The sequence below is a fragment of the Mytilus californianus genome, unplaced genomic scaffold, assembly GCF_021869535.1.
Source record: "Mytilus californianus isolate M0D057914Y unplaced genomic scaffold, xbMytCali1.0.p SCAF_8, whole genome shotgun sequence".
NCBI lineage: Eukaryota > Metazoa > Mollusca > Bivalvia > Mytilida > Mytilidae > Mytilus > Mytilus californianus.
This window is the reverse complement of record NW_026262734.1, coordinates 23,915,256-23,930,211: the sequence shown is the minus strand read 5'-3', so window position 1 is coordinate 23,930,211 and position 14,956 is coordinate 23,915,256. Positions and strand designations below refer to the sequence as shown.

Sequence of the window (14,956 nt, the reverse complement as noted above, 5' to 3'; positions counted from 1 at the left end):
CGCACTTCAGCTTGATCGTCGCGGTTCAGAGTTCCACACATATAACCAAGGAATTGCATATTTAAAGGGAATGGAAACGCGGCCGACTTCAAAGAGAATTGTATGATGCTTCGGGCGATGTAATAATTAAACATCGTACCTCGAACTTGCAAATTGCTTGTCTTGCATTAGTTATCGAACTTGGCCATTTAGTCTGACGCCTTTTAAAGAACTTTACTAGCGGTCACTGGTATAATATATATATATATATACACTAAAAGAGTGATCTACAAATATATATTCCTTCTGAGTGACTTTCAATTTGGATATAAATGTTTTTCCCAAGAAAATAGTAATTGCTCAGGGTAATCGTGGTGTTTTGAAAAGGTCATATTTGGAACCCGTACGCAAAAACGAGGTTGCGTATACATCGAAAATTATTTTCTACATAAAATGGTCCAAAAATGTTTCGACTCGCTCCGCTCGGCGAAGGGCGCCTACACTCAAATACTAGTCTAGCTACGCCCCTCAGTCAGAAATCGTCAATTGGTTCTTCACAGGATGGTTACCATTGTTGCATACTTTTTCCAATTGAGTGATTCAGGCCACTGGGAGCCTTTAGTAAGTTTTCTGTGTAATTTTTTGGGGACTGTTGTTTGTTATTTCATCTTCTTTCTTTTGGCCATTATGTCATGTCTTTTTCCATTGATGGATTTTGTATAGCCCCCTTAGTTTATTTTTAATTTTGCATAGGTTATATGACTTTGGACCATGAACCAGTTAGGATTTGTCACATTAACTTAAGCTAACAAATCTCGAAAAAATTATGGCTGAACTCTAAAAAAAATTGCAGTCTTTAATGAACTACAAGATTTCTTTTTCTTTATGTGAACATTGATAATTTTCCTTTGAAGCGTACCTGGGAACAGTATATGGTTTATTATGTCACCATGTTATATAAAGGTAAAACACATAACTCAAAACTCACCAGTTCTACCATACCAAGGACTGTTTCCCATAATGTCATTCTGAGAACTGCAAGTTCTGACTGAACAAATTTAACACTGTGTCAAGGGACCAATTTCCACAGGTTAATTAACTAAAGAGTATTGAATGCATTTCTTGCTTGAAGAATTCTATTTGAGTTAAGGTGAACCTCAATGAGACAGCAACCCAAAGACAAAAATAACAATAAGACAACTAGCTGACAACATATAGTCTCAGACAACAACAGACATGTGTCTATATTTACAATATGTAAAGCTCTAATACACTACATTGTCTTTTTTAAGTTAAAAAATGTAACTACAGCTCATTAAAAGTGATTAAAAGATAATTTGAGCCTCTTAAAATTCAGTCACCTAGCTTGTAGCTGTCACATAATGTATGTTTATTCTCTAAATAAAGAAATGAACTAAATGATCGCTGAACAGCATATGACTTAACTTTTAATACAGTTAGACTCCTAGCATTCTTAAAACATAACATTTATTTCTTAAGAACTTCTGCAAAGTCTACATATATCCTTAAGACTTACACTAACTGTTGTTCAATGGATTTTTCATTAATTTTGTAATGGTAAAACATGTTACTGCAAATATGTGGATGAACAATATTCTAACAACATATGTTGGTGTTTCAAATCAATATCTAATATCCTTTGTAAAATATCTTCTAATGTCCTTAATTCTAACATTGAAATGTTTTCATGTGGTACTTAAAGCACAACTATTAATCCATATAATTCCTCTTTTTTACTCACACATGTTCCAGTAGATTGTACTGTGAAGGAATGTGTTTCATTTAACTCCATTGATCTTAATCCTGTTAGGAGCATGTGACATGAATTTAAGGCAGTCATGGGATTTGAGTTTGTAGTTCATTGGCCCAATGATCTTCATTTTCTTCATCATCAGAGCTTCCACACTAAAAAAAAACATTTAGTGGTTTTTTTGTACTATTATATTATCTAGTAACTTTTATGTTACAAGAAGCTTTACACAAACCAGCAAATTCAAGTCCACTGGCATCAACTTCTACAAACTGTCCTAAATTCTTCTCACATTCATAATAATTTTTTCTAGTTAATTCATGTATGCATATATATAATATTTGACTTTAAGACTTCAACAACACAGCATTTACCAAATTTATACATTTATACATATTATGACAGTACATGTTAGATTTCATTGCCTGTTATAGTCTATAGTTTGTTCATATTACCCTGATAATGATCTCTTGTTGGTTTAAAATGAATCACTTTAATTATGAGACAACATTCTGATTTATGACCCTTTCATGTAAAACAAATAAAATTGGTTGATTGTTGTTTGGTTTACATCCAGCGACAAATATTTCATGCAGATTCAGGATGAGAATAAATTACGCAGAAATGTGGCCTTGCAACAGGTCACCTAATGACCCCTCAGAGAGTTTTTGAAAGGGTTCTTAACCTGCAGACAGTGTGGCAGTCTGTCAGATTTAACATCCCCATTCTGATGTGAAGTTGCTGCAAATTTATACACCCTGCACTCCAAAAATCAGATACCCCATTTTAGCAATTGTTTTACTGTTGGTCAGAAGAAGACCAATTGATAACCATATTTCTATACCTTAGCAGGGTTGGTATATTTCTAAGTGAACCATCAAACATTACCAGCATTCACAGTGAAAATTCACAACAAAGAGCGATTTTTGATTGAATGCCCTTGTGTGTACTGTACATACAATATATACATGAAAAGTAGAACATAAGTAAATTAAAGGCTCATATGAGCTGGTATCACTACATAGTCATTTTAAAATTTTGCTCTAAATGCTTGATCTGGAAGGAGGTTCTGTCTAAATTTCATAACATTCCATGAGGGTTTATCAAAGTTATTGATGTCTAAAACAACAACTTCTAACTGTAACAGTCTGAAGCTAAGTGTTGATGATACAATGATGACAGAATGCAGGATCACGATGTCTTGCTTGTGACAAAACTTTTTGCAGGCGAGACATTTATAATCATAAATCTTGTGAATCAATAATTAAATTAAACATTCTGCAATTAAATTCTCAAAACAAGATATCCATTACCCTGGCAATTTGAGTCTTAATTTCTTCTTACCTCTTCCAGATTCTGATAACATCCTGTCTTGAGTCTCACTAAATCACCCCACAACACAGCACCCTTACACTTGGGACAGGTACCATCAACTGGTAAAACTTCATTCTTTGTTCCTTTGTCTGACAGAAATTTATTGGCTAAACATAATGTATGGGATACCATCTGACATTTTGGATGAACACATTTTAATGTATGATCTTCTGCCTGAAATAGGAATCAATCATTAATCTTCAATCTTTACCTAATTTTAAGAATTGAAATAGAAAGCATTATAAGACACCACTGTTATTTGAACATCTGAAAATAATATAACTCAAAAATGCAATAAATTGTGTTCGGGTGAACATGGTGAAGGCAATTAATCAGATGCATTCCTTAAAACATTACTTTTACATCTACTTTGCATTTATATTTTATGGCTTTCACTGATTCATTTATTTACAATTTGAAATCATTCATGCCAAAGTATGATGCCATGAATGTACACGAGACAAAAAAAATCCCATGAAATACTAGTATATAACAAATATAAATGTCTTGGTTTTTGTGTTATAGGATTGCCGTCTCATAAGAACACACCCAATATATTATATTATACATATCTTTTAAAACAAGTGCTCCATATACCTGTATTCTTTTATTACAAACACTACATCTTGGATACTTGTTACCACATTGTGAAAGATTAACTAAATCATCATCTACTGCTTCTTTTTCTGAATTGTCTCCCTTCTTACTCCTGCCTGTATCAGATCCAACCTTTTTCACCTTCACTAAACCATAAGCTATTGGCATATGAACTGGTGGTTTAATGTCAGGTGCAAAATCTGTAATATATTCCTGTTTTAACCATCTGATTGTTAGTGCAAGTCTATTCCACGGTCCACTTCTTAACATTTCTGATACTATTCTGAACCGAAAAAGGAATGGGGTTTCCTTTTTCTTTTTTCCAGGAAGATGTCGGAGTCTTCTTGATTTGTCAGGATGTTGCCAGGCCCATTCAAACTTTGAAAAGAAAATGTTAAATTACCACTTTGCAAAATAACTTTGTCAAATATCTACAATATGCACAGGAAAAATTCATGATCACACTCTTGATTTTCTAATAAAGAACTATCAAAGGACAGTATATTGACTAAAAAGAAAAATTAAACAAATATATATGTGCATGATATGTGTAACAAAATATTTTGAAACATATGAAAAAAAATAGAGTTCATCCATTTTAAAGTACTTACTCTAAGAGCAGATATTTCATTCGGAAAACCATGGATAATCAAAACCATTTCCCTACAAAACGAGAAAAAGAACTTTTATAAAATTCAAAATAGAAAGACAATTAATATATCGTATTTTTGTGATAAGTTATTAATCATATATGTAGATTATGAATGCATAAATTTTTTACATTTTCAATACACAATTTAAAACCTGGTTTGATTTGCACATACAATTATCCCTTCTGTGTCCTCTTTACTGTAACTGTAAAAAAACTTCTGCTTAATAAATTTAAAATGGAAATGTTTTGTAACAGCAATACTGGAAGTCTCAAAAATTAGTCAAAATTAAATGTAAATTACCCTTAAGATGTGCATATCCACAGATATACCTTGAATGATGTAAGTCTATCCAATAGAGTTCCTTTCAAATGTAAATTTCAAGTTTCTTGTGTTGATATACCACCTATTAACCTTGAGATTTATTTTGTTGTTGTTGTGAAGTAGGGTTTCTGTCTCATTAGTGTATATACCTTAGTCGACCCCTCTTTTTATTCATATTGACAAAACAGAAACCAAAATATTTACTAATTGTATGGTGTAATATCTTACCCTGAACCTTTACAGGTATTACCCATGCCCATTCTGCATACTGAACTTAATAATAAATTTTATCATGTCTTTCCATAAACCATTTCTATGTGTTCCCCACACCCCTCCTGTATTTTAACTTTTATTGAGTTACACCTTACCATGGGTCCTACCTTCATTTCAGTAGTACACCACTGTGCTTCAATGTGATTTTCATGCCCCTCCTACATGTAGTCCCTGATCCTGATATGACTTACCATGGACCCCTTTCATTTGTTCCCCATGCCATCCCTGCATGTAGTCCTGATCCTGTAATTACTTATATATACCATGGATCCCTTTAACGTGTTCTCCATGCTCTTCCTACATGTAGTCCCTAATCCTGTAATTACTTACATGTACCATGGACCCCTTTAATGTGTTCTCCATACCCTTCCTACATGTAGTCCCTGATTATGCTATGACTTTTTTTTTTTTATTTTTATTATTTATAACTTCCAATTTACAACATAATATACACAAATAACAACAATATATAATATATAAATCTATTGATATTATCTAATCAAATACATCTTTTTATTAGGAAGCAATTTTTTTTTTTTTTTTCCAATATACAAATATAAGATAAAGAGTAAAGCAGTCTGAACACCGGAGAGAGAGAGAGAAATAGAGAGAGAAAGAGAGTGAGAGAGAATAGTGTGGTGAGTTTTCAATACAATTCATCTAGACATTGAATTCTATTTTAGTATAGTAAATACAGCATTTTCATTTGTAACATGTATAATATTAAATGTAAAGTATATACATTTTTGTACTTAACTAAGTAATCTATCAAAAATATTCCATTCTCTGAGAAACTGATGTTCACATTTGTTTTTCATAGCAATATTTTTGTCAATTGCATAAACATATTTCATCTTCCCCTTTATTGAGTTTATTGACAGTTTCTTTTTTAAAGAATCTGGTATTATAAACATATTGCTTTATGGTAAGAAAAAGAGTATTTTCTGCATTGCCTTTTGATATTTTTGCAATGTTACCAAACAAAAAAACTTCTTTTGTAAATGGTACACTAATCCCATTGGTCAGAAACCAATTTTCAATCTGTTCTAATAATAATTGTGTATGTTCACATTCCCAAAATAAATGTTCTAATGTTTCAATTTCTCTATTACAAAATGTACAATTTGGATTACCGGTATCATAAATCTTAATTTTATGAAGAAATTTGTTTGTAGCTAAGATTCGATGATTGAATCTATACTGTAGCCACTGTAACTTAGTTTTATTTGTGACAACAAAAGGCATTTTATAAATTTTTTTTCAATGATTTTGATCAAAGCCAAAAATTTCAGTCCATCTTAACTGACTAGTGGGAACACTTTTATTTTTATTTAAAACAATATACATATCTTTAGATCCTTTTGAACTTTGAACAAGTCTTTTAATAGCAGATGAAATTAAAGGTAGTTCTACTTTGTGATTTTTTCCCACAAATGATTTTGATTCTTGATGTATAGCAGATATAATACTATTATATCTCATGAAATTCACATTTATCTGATACATTTCTTCTAATTTTTGATGAGAGAAAAAAGTCCCATCTTCATTTACAATATCATTAATAAATCTTATACCATTTTCAAACCAATCTTTATAAAAAATAGGTTTATTTGCTACCTTTATATTATTGTTAAGCCAGATTGGACTAGCAAGAAAGCATTCCCAACTGTCATATTCATCTTTTTCTCTGAGAAGTTGCCATGCTTTCAGAACATCTTGCCAAAATTTATTTTTGATATTTTGTTGTAATTTTTGTATATAAACACTTCCACAACCATAAAATTTTTCAAGTTCTACATGAACATTTGACAAAAAAACATTCTACCATTTGTTGTCTGTTTTGAATAATCTCCTTATCCATGTACACTTCAGTGCTAAAATAAATGCACTAAGATTTATCGCTTTGAGTCCACCATCTTCAATACCATTTTGTAAAACATCTCTCTTTATTCTATCAATTGGTGAACTCCATATAAAATTGTACATAAGTTCAATAACATTTTTTAAAATATCATCACTTGGATTTGGTAAGGATATAAACAAATGATTTAAAATAGGCAATATCAATGTCTTTACAACAGTTATTCTACCAATAACAGTAAGATTTCGTTTTGACCATTGTTTAATTACACATTTTATTTTTACAATATTTTCATCATAATTAATTTTTACAATTCTATCAAGATTAACATCAAAGCTTATACCTAATAACTTAAAACATGTTTCTCCCCATGTAAGGTTTCTATTTTGGCATAATACCTAATTACTATACTTTTTATTTCCTATCCAAATAACTTGTGTTTTAGAAAAATTAATATTTAAACCAGATATATTTCCAAACCAATCTAATTCATTTAATGCTTCATTCAAAGATTCTTCTTTACCATCTAAAATAAGAGATGTGTCATCAGCAAATTGTGAAAGTTTTTGCTCAGCTTGAGTAACTGTAATGCCATTTATTTTATCATTATTTCGTATTTTTAGTGCTAATATCTCAGCACAGAGAATAAAAATATAAGGCGACAAGGGATCACCTTGTCTACAGCCTCGTTCTAACGAAAAAAATTCTGATAGATGTCCTCCCTGATTAACAGCTGATTTAATATTGTTATAAAAAATTTTAACCCAATTAATTATTGATTCTCCAAAATTGAACAACTTCAAGACACTGGTTAAAAATTCCCAAGAAATTGAATCAAATGCCTTTTCGAAATCTATGAGCAATAAAAGTCCTGGAATGTCTTTTTCCTCAGTAAATTGCATAATATCATAAATTAAACGAAGATTTTCTCCGATATATCTCCCACTAATAAATCCAGTTTGATCGAAATCTATCAGTTTATCTAAAACTGTTTTAAAGCGTTTTGCTATTACTCCAGAGCCAATTTTATAAACTGTATTTAATAAAGATATAGGTCACCAATTTTTTAAGAAATGTCTAGGTTTATTTCCTTTCGGCAGGCATGTAATGATTCCTTGTTTTGCGTAACAGATAGTTCACCAATCTCAGTACTGTAGTTCAAGGAGTCTACAACAAAAATTTTCAAATCTTTCCAAAAAAATTTAAAGAACTCTGTGGAGAAACCATCAGATCCTGGTGTTTTATTATTTTTCATATTTTTCAATATCAAACCAGCTTCTTCAATTGTTATTTTGCCTTCAAGATTATTTTTCTCATCATCAGTTAATTTTTTTAAACTTTATATCTTTCAATCCTTCTTCAAGTTTACTGAATTTATCTCCCTTTGACTGATCTTTATTTTTATATAAATTTTCATAAAAAGATTTCACTTCTTTCAAAATATCTTTTTGTTTTGAAATTACATCTCCATTTTCTTTTTCTACTTTTGGTATTATCTTATTTGTAAAATTTTTTGATTCTAGCCCACAAAAATAGCTAGTAGGTTTTTCACCCTCTTCTACCCATTGTATTCTTGATCGAATTATTTTCCCTTTAATTTTTTCTTTTCTTATATTTTCTAATTCATATTTTCTATTTTCCAAAATCTTTATTGAACCTTCATCTACCTTTTCTTCCAAAATTAGGATTTCATTCCTAAGATCTTTCTCTTGTTTTTCTTTTACTTTTTTCTTATAACTTGAATAAGATATAGTTTTGCCTCTAATTTCCATCAACATTGTCTCAAGAAATAAGTGACTGTTAATATTAAAATGGAGATCTTCATTATTTATGTCTTCAATTCTATCTATATCATAAACAGGCCTTACATATTGTTTTTTAACTTCTACTATTTTTTCTTTAACAATCTTTATATATTCTGGATCATACAATAATGAATTATTAAATTTCCACAATCCTCTACCTCGATCAAATGGATTAAATTCTAGATTTAATATAACCATAGAATGATCAGAGCGATAGCTAGGCTCAATATTACAATTATTCAAACAGCATAATAAATTTTCAGACACAAGAAAAAAATCTAGCCTTGCTTGTTTAAAGGGGGTTCTTTTTCTCCATGTGAAACGTTTCAAATCTGGGTAAAGTTCTCGGAAAGGGTCAATGAGACACCTTTCCTCAATGATTTCTAAAACTTTTCCCCGAGCATTTGGGTTATTTACATGTAAATAGTTAAAATAACTATATCAGGGTTGAGAACAAGATTAAAATCACCACATATCATATAGCTATCATTACCAAAATCATCTATAATTGACATAATTTGATCATAAACAATTGGATTATCTATATTTGGTCCATAAATAGTTACAAGTGTAAAATGTAAAGTATCAACAACTAAGTCTAATACTAAATAATTGCCACCAACATGTTTTTTTTCTTTTAGGACCTTAAACTCAAAGTTGTTATTAAACATAACTGCTACACCTCTTGAATTTGAACTATATGATGAAAAAAAACTATCATATCCCCACATAGCTCTTATATTATTTTCATTTTCACATAAGAAATGAGTATCTTGTAAACAGTAAATATTGTAATTCTTTGTTCTTAAATAGTTAAAAACATCTCTTCTTTTAACTTGATCTCCCAAACCTTGGCAATTAACAGTTAATTCCTCCATAGCACACATGATATGATGTCGATAAATACACTAGCACATAACATGACCGTAAAAAAATGTAATAGTAATATCTGATTATTCTCCATATGTATAAAAAATACTAAAGAAAAACATTTCACCAACATATAGAAGCATAAAAAATGATAAGTAGGAAACTCACCATAAACTAAACCAAAACAAAATGTAATGGAATGATATTGCAGAAATGCAATAATTAATAAAAAGAATAAAGGACTGGAAAGAAAAAGATAGAGATAAAAACAAAAATTTAGCATCAAGATGGCAGACATTTTTTATTAAATTAATGTCAAAACAATAGTTTTTTGCAGTATAATTGTTCTTTCAATTTTATATATCCTGTATATGATTTATCAGTTATGACATAGTCAACTATTTTACAAAGTGGAGACAACTTTTATAGTATTAAGATTTATCCCATGAAAATAAGAAAAACACTTTTAAAAAAAAAAATTAAAATTCATCAAGACATAATGTACATGTAACAATGAAAGTCAAGTACTAAGATAACTACTTATTTCCTTTGTCTCAATCTAAGAATATTTAGAATAGTTATTCCCGTTTGAATGGTTTTACACTAGTAATTTATGGGGCCCTTTATAGCTTACTGTTCGGTGTGAGCCAAGGCTCCGTGTTGAAGACCGTACTGTGACCTATAATGCTTTACTTTTATAAATTTTGACTTGGATGGAGAGTTGTCTCATTGGCACTCATACCACATCTTCTTATATCTATGCTATGACTTACCATGGAACCCTGCCATGTGTTTTCTATGACCCTCCGGGATCAAAGGCATGTAGTCCCTGATCCAGCTATTACTTACCATGGACCCCTTCCATGTGTTCTCCATGCCCCTCCTGCATGTCGACCTTTATTGTGTTGTTGAATTCTCCTATTTGGATTTACTGTGAATCCTATGTATGTACGACCTTTGAACTTTGGATTTACATTGTAAAGTAAATAAACTCCATAAAAGTTTTCAATTTCTTGCACCATCTTTGTATTTTCTGTAAAAAACACCTTGAATGTGTTGAAATATTATACAAAAAAATCAAACCCATTGTTTACAAATTCACAATATTGATTTTATTGTTTATAATAAATATAGAATAACCATACATTGTCTCGAAATATAAATTTTATTTGTACAAGGCTTAGACACAGGTAGGAAGCAAGGCTTTGGTTATTCTGTATATACTGCAACTCCTACAACTGTTCCAAATGAAATATTTCGGGTAAAAACCATCATTTTTTAATTTGGAGCGAACGAAGTAAAAAATTTCGGGAACCTGTACTTTTTAATGACGTCATAAATAAAACTCTACGGAAACGCATTGTCAACGTAATAAACAAGGCGATATATGGTCAGTGACTGCATATCACAAATAATTATACTAAAGATATTCCTTTTTTATCCTCGCGAGCCTATTCCCGCCAAAATTATTCGAATATGACGTGAAATAAAGACAGCGCTAACGCGTATAACATGGTATAAGTACATGTATAATTCCCAAGGTATAATGATAGTCTCTACTTATCCTCAAAATTATACATAAACATGTTTATGAATTACATCTTACTAGTAAAATAATATATCATTTCACCAGTACAGAGAGTTTCAATCAAAATCTATTCGGTGTAATTAAACAGATATATCATGTTATGGAGGGGCATTTGCGAAAAATACCAGTCTTGGGACCAAATTTCCCTTGACTAGCGGCTCGGGAAATTTAACAGTCCCTCAACTGGTATTTTTCGCAAATAACCCTCCATAACATGATATATTTGTTCAATATACTGTTTGTCCTCCCCCACTTTGTTGGTCATTTGTGAATGGAAACTTCAGAATTAAAGACATGAAAGAAGCTGAAAGATTTAGGTTATGTTCCTGGTGTAACCAACAACTTATTTGGACATGTTTGATAAATTCAAGATTGCCCCTTAAACATGTTAAAGAGAAAAGCATTTTAAATTGATTTGAATGAGGACAATATACATTCTTTATTGTCACTATGTTTTATGGGAAAACAGCATTACTTTTGTACATGTATGTATGTTACATGTATTTAAAAAACAACAATTCATTTTTGCTACATTGCTAGTTATCTTGCAGAGTCCTTGAACCATGGTAACCAGCAAACAAAGGGTAATAATGCTAGCCCGCAATGTATCTGCACTTTTTAATATTTTTCTTTGTAAATCCAGAATTAATTAAAGCTAATTAAAATACACTAATCTCTTGTTGTTTTTTATGAATGAGTTACACTGGTTGACCCACGGTCAGTCTGTGTAATTGCCTTAATTAAACAATCAGTTCTTATTGAAATGTAATAACACAAGCATTGTGACCAGGCCTGGGGCCATTACATTGCAATGTAATGCATTACATTACAATTACTTTGTGATTCTTCCATTACAATTACATTTTTTCTCACATATAATGCATTACATTACAATTACTTTGCCTGTGTAATGCATTACATTACACATTACTTTTTCAATATAAAAACATTTAAAAAACAGATTTTTATAAGAAATTGATAAATATTACCGGGGTATATGTACATATATATACAGTGTTAGTGACATTTGCTTCAAATACTTGAAAAATAAATAAATTATCATATAATTTTGTTTCTAACATTGATCACTTAATCATTAAGACATCATAAAGGGATTTCAAAGGGATATAATAAATGTGCAATTAAAGGATTATCTTGTTAAATGCCAAAGGGCTCTGAGAGGACAAACATAAGTTGAGAAGATTTGATTGCAATAAAAACATTTTGATATTAATTAGGTAAAATAACAACCACAGTTTGGTGTAAAAATGTTGATTGACATATTCAACCTTTCATTGAAATACATGTAAGGTGTGTATAGAATTATGAAAATTTCATCTTCATATTTTGTCCATTCATCTATATAGTTTTGTTTAATAATTATTTTTAGAAGATTTTTTAAGGGCAAACTATCTATAATGATTTAATACAGTAATTAACTGTGACAATAATGTTATTCAATATTTTCTTTTGTTTTTGTTAATATTTTTATTTTACTATATTCTTCAATTTTATGTATTTTACCAATTTGTAATGAAAAGTAATGTACAGTAATGGAGGCATTACATTGATTTTTAACTAAAGTAATCATTACATTACATGTAATTGTAATGCAGAAAATGTGCATTACAAATTACTTTGCATTACATCAAAAAAATGTAATATTACAATGCATTGTAATTACAAATTACCATTACCCCAGGCCTGATTGTGACATACATGACATAGGAAATGTACAGAAAAGTGCACGATTTTGAAAGTCGTCCATTATATATTCATGTATCACTATGCATTAAAAACAGGTTTTGTTATTCAATCTCATATTTAGTCTATTATTAAGGTGTTCGCAAGACACGACCAGGGGTTTATAGCTTATCCCTTTAGGCTTTACATATTTTGAGTCCAGGGCAGTTTTTTTCTGATTTGGATGTTTTTACAGAATCCTTGGAAAAATGGTTGGCCATAACCGTCTTTTTACACAGGCGCGTGTTTCTATCCATGGGATTGGGAATGTCTACTATCCATTTATATCATGATAATAAAGAATATAAACATAAAACAAGTGCCTGTGTCTTTTTACCTCTGTTGATGAGTCCGAAATTTAAGTGTCGATGTCAGACAAATGGTAATGTTAAAAATCCTGTCCGTATAAATAATCAGCATACGAAGCCATTACGGATTATAGTGGTGAATATTTGAAAAAAAATTTCAAAATCTGCCGCACTACATCCATTTTATTGTCATGTGACTTTTTCATGCTTCATCCAATAACCAATTATAAATTCATCTAATAACCAACTTACTGTGTGATCTACATGTACTAATTTTTGGTATAGAAATAACAGCCCTGATTACTTAAAGGGAAAATTTATGATCCGTCGATTTAAAATTGTGGTTTGTATTGTCAAGCAGAAATATTATGTTAATAGGCAAAACATATGTTGAGAGCGATTAAAAAGTTAATCTTAAAATGATAGTTTTATTCCAATAATACGGCACAATCTTCCAGTTAAGTTAAAGCAGGAACATATAAATTGATATATATATAGATATACTGTTCCCAGGTTAAAGCATTTCACTTACCAGAGTAAAAAGACTGGTGTCACATGTGGAACAGGATGCACCTGAAATCAAGCCCCACCCCACCCACCCTTGTTTGGTTAAATTTGTGTTGCTCAGTCTTTATAGTTTCCTATGTAATATTTTTTTAAAATGTTGTTTGTCTTTGTGAAATAAGTCGTATATCCGCCATGTTTTTGGGACCAAAGTATAATTTAGAACCAAACCGACCCTTCTACCATTCATGATACTTTCAAGTTGGGTTTTTATTTTTACTTTTTTATATAGCAAGAATTGTGGTAATACGATGATGAGTTGTCATTGTGAAGATTGTCCATAAAAAACAGAACTAAGATGTGAACTTTCACTTGTCACTGTACGACCTTAAATATTAGTAAACAATTCTGAAGAAAACGATTAAAATTATTTTAATTCTTAAGATGGTATGAGAGTATAAAAAAATAAGCCAAAATGTAGTATATAATTATCAAGTTGTTATATGTTCAAAAATGTAATAAAATGATAGGTCTCCGAGCTTTTGTTTACAGCTTGTGAAAAAATTACACATTTTGTATAGATAAAAAAGCATCATAATGGGGACAAAGGGTAAACTAATTGACAGAATTTGAAAATAAAAAAGATAGCCCTTATAAAATACTTTTGGAATATCAGAAAAAAAATGGGGTCACTATACGTTTTTTCCAACTATAACAAAAAAATAGAAAAATTCTGAAGATCTATTTATAGGTATTAAACTAAAAAGATGTGGTTAATTGCCAATGTGACAATTCTCCACCAGAGACCAAATGACATAGACGTTAATAACTATAGGTTACCGTACGGCCTTCAACAATGAGCAAAAACTATACGATACTGCATACTCAGCTATAAAAGGCCCCGACATGACAAATGTAAAGCTATTCAAACGAGAAAACTAACGAGCAGATTTATGTTAAAAACAACTTGATGAACGAGATACAAATATGATATACAGCAACACACGACAACCACTGAAATACAGGCTCCTGACTTGGGACAGGCAAATACAGAATGTAGCGGGGTTAAACATGTAAGCGGGCGCCAAAGTATACTTTTTCTAAGTTACCTCCCCTTAATACTCCAAGATTCACAAAATGGAAATCAAGAAAAAATATTCTATTTTTGTAAAAATATGAGTGATGATAACCTAGGATCACATTACTCTGTACATTTAAATGGAAACTTTTTTTTTATTAGTTGCACTCCTACATCGAAATTTGCTGACCTAATTAAAATTCTAGACCTGTTGTGTTCTACTATTTTAGA

General features: G+C 30.5%; 1 protein-coding gene across 1 annotated transcript; it reads right to left on the bottom strand.

Annotated features, from left to right (window-relative positions):
• Nucleotides 1–1,403: 1,403 nt before the first annotated feature.
• Nucleotides 1,404–13,338, bottom strand: LOC127710908 (structure-specific endonuclease subunit slx1-like). Its single transcript, XM_052216871.1, has 6 exons — nucleotides 13,173–13,338; nucleotides 10,354–10,537; nucleotides 4,333–4,384; nucleotides 3,722–4,099; nucleotides 3,095–3,298; nucleotides 1,404–1,905 (listed from the first exon to the last, which is right to left on the bottom strand). The coding sequence occupies exons 2-6, from the start codon at nucleotides 10,524–10,526 to the stop codon at nucleotides 1,837–1,839; spliced, it is 876 nt and encodes a 291-aa protein (XP_052072831.1). The 5' UTR covers nucleotides 10,527–10,537; nucleotides 13,173–13,338; the 3' UTR covers nucleotides 1,404–1,836.
• Nucleotides 13,339–14,956: the final 1,618 nt, after the last annotated feature.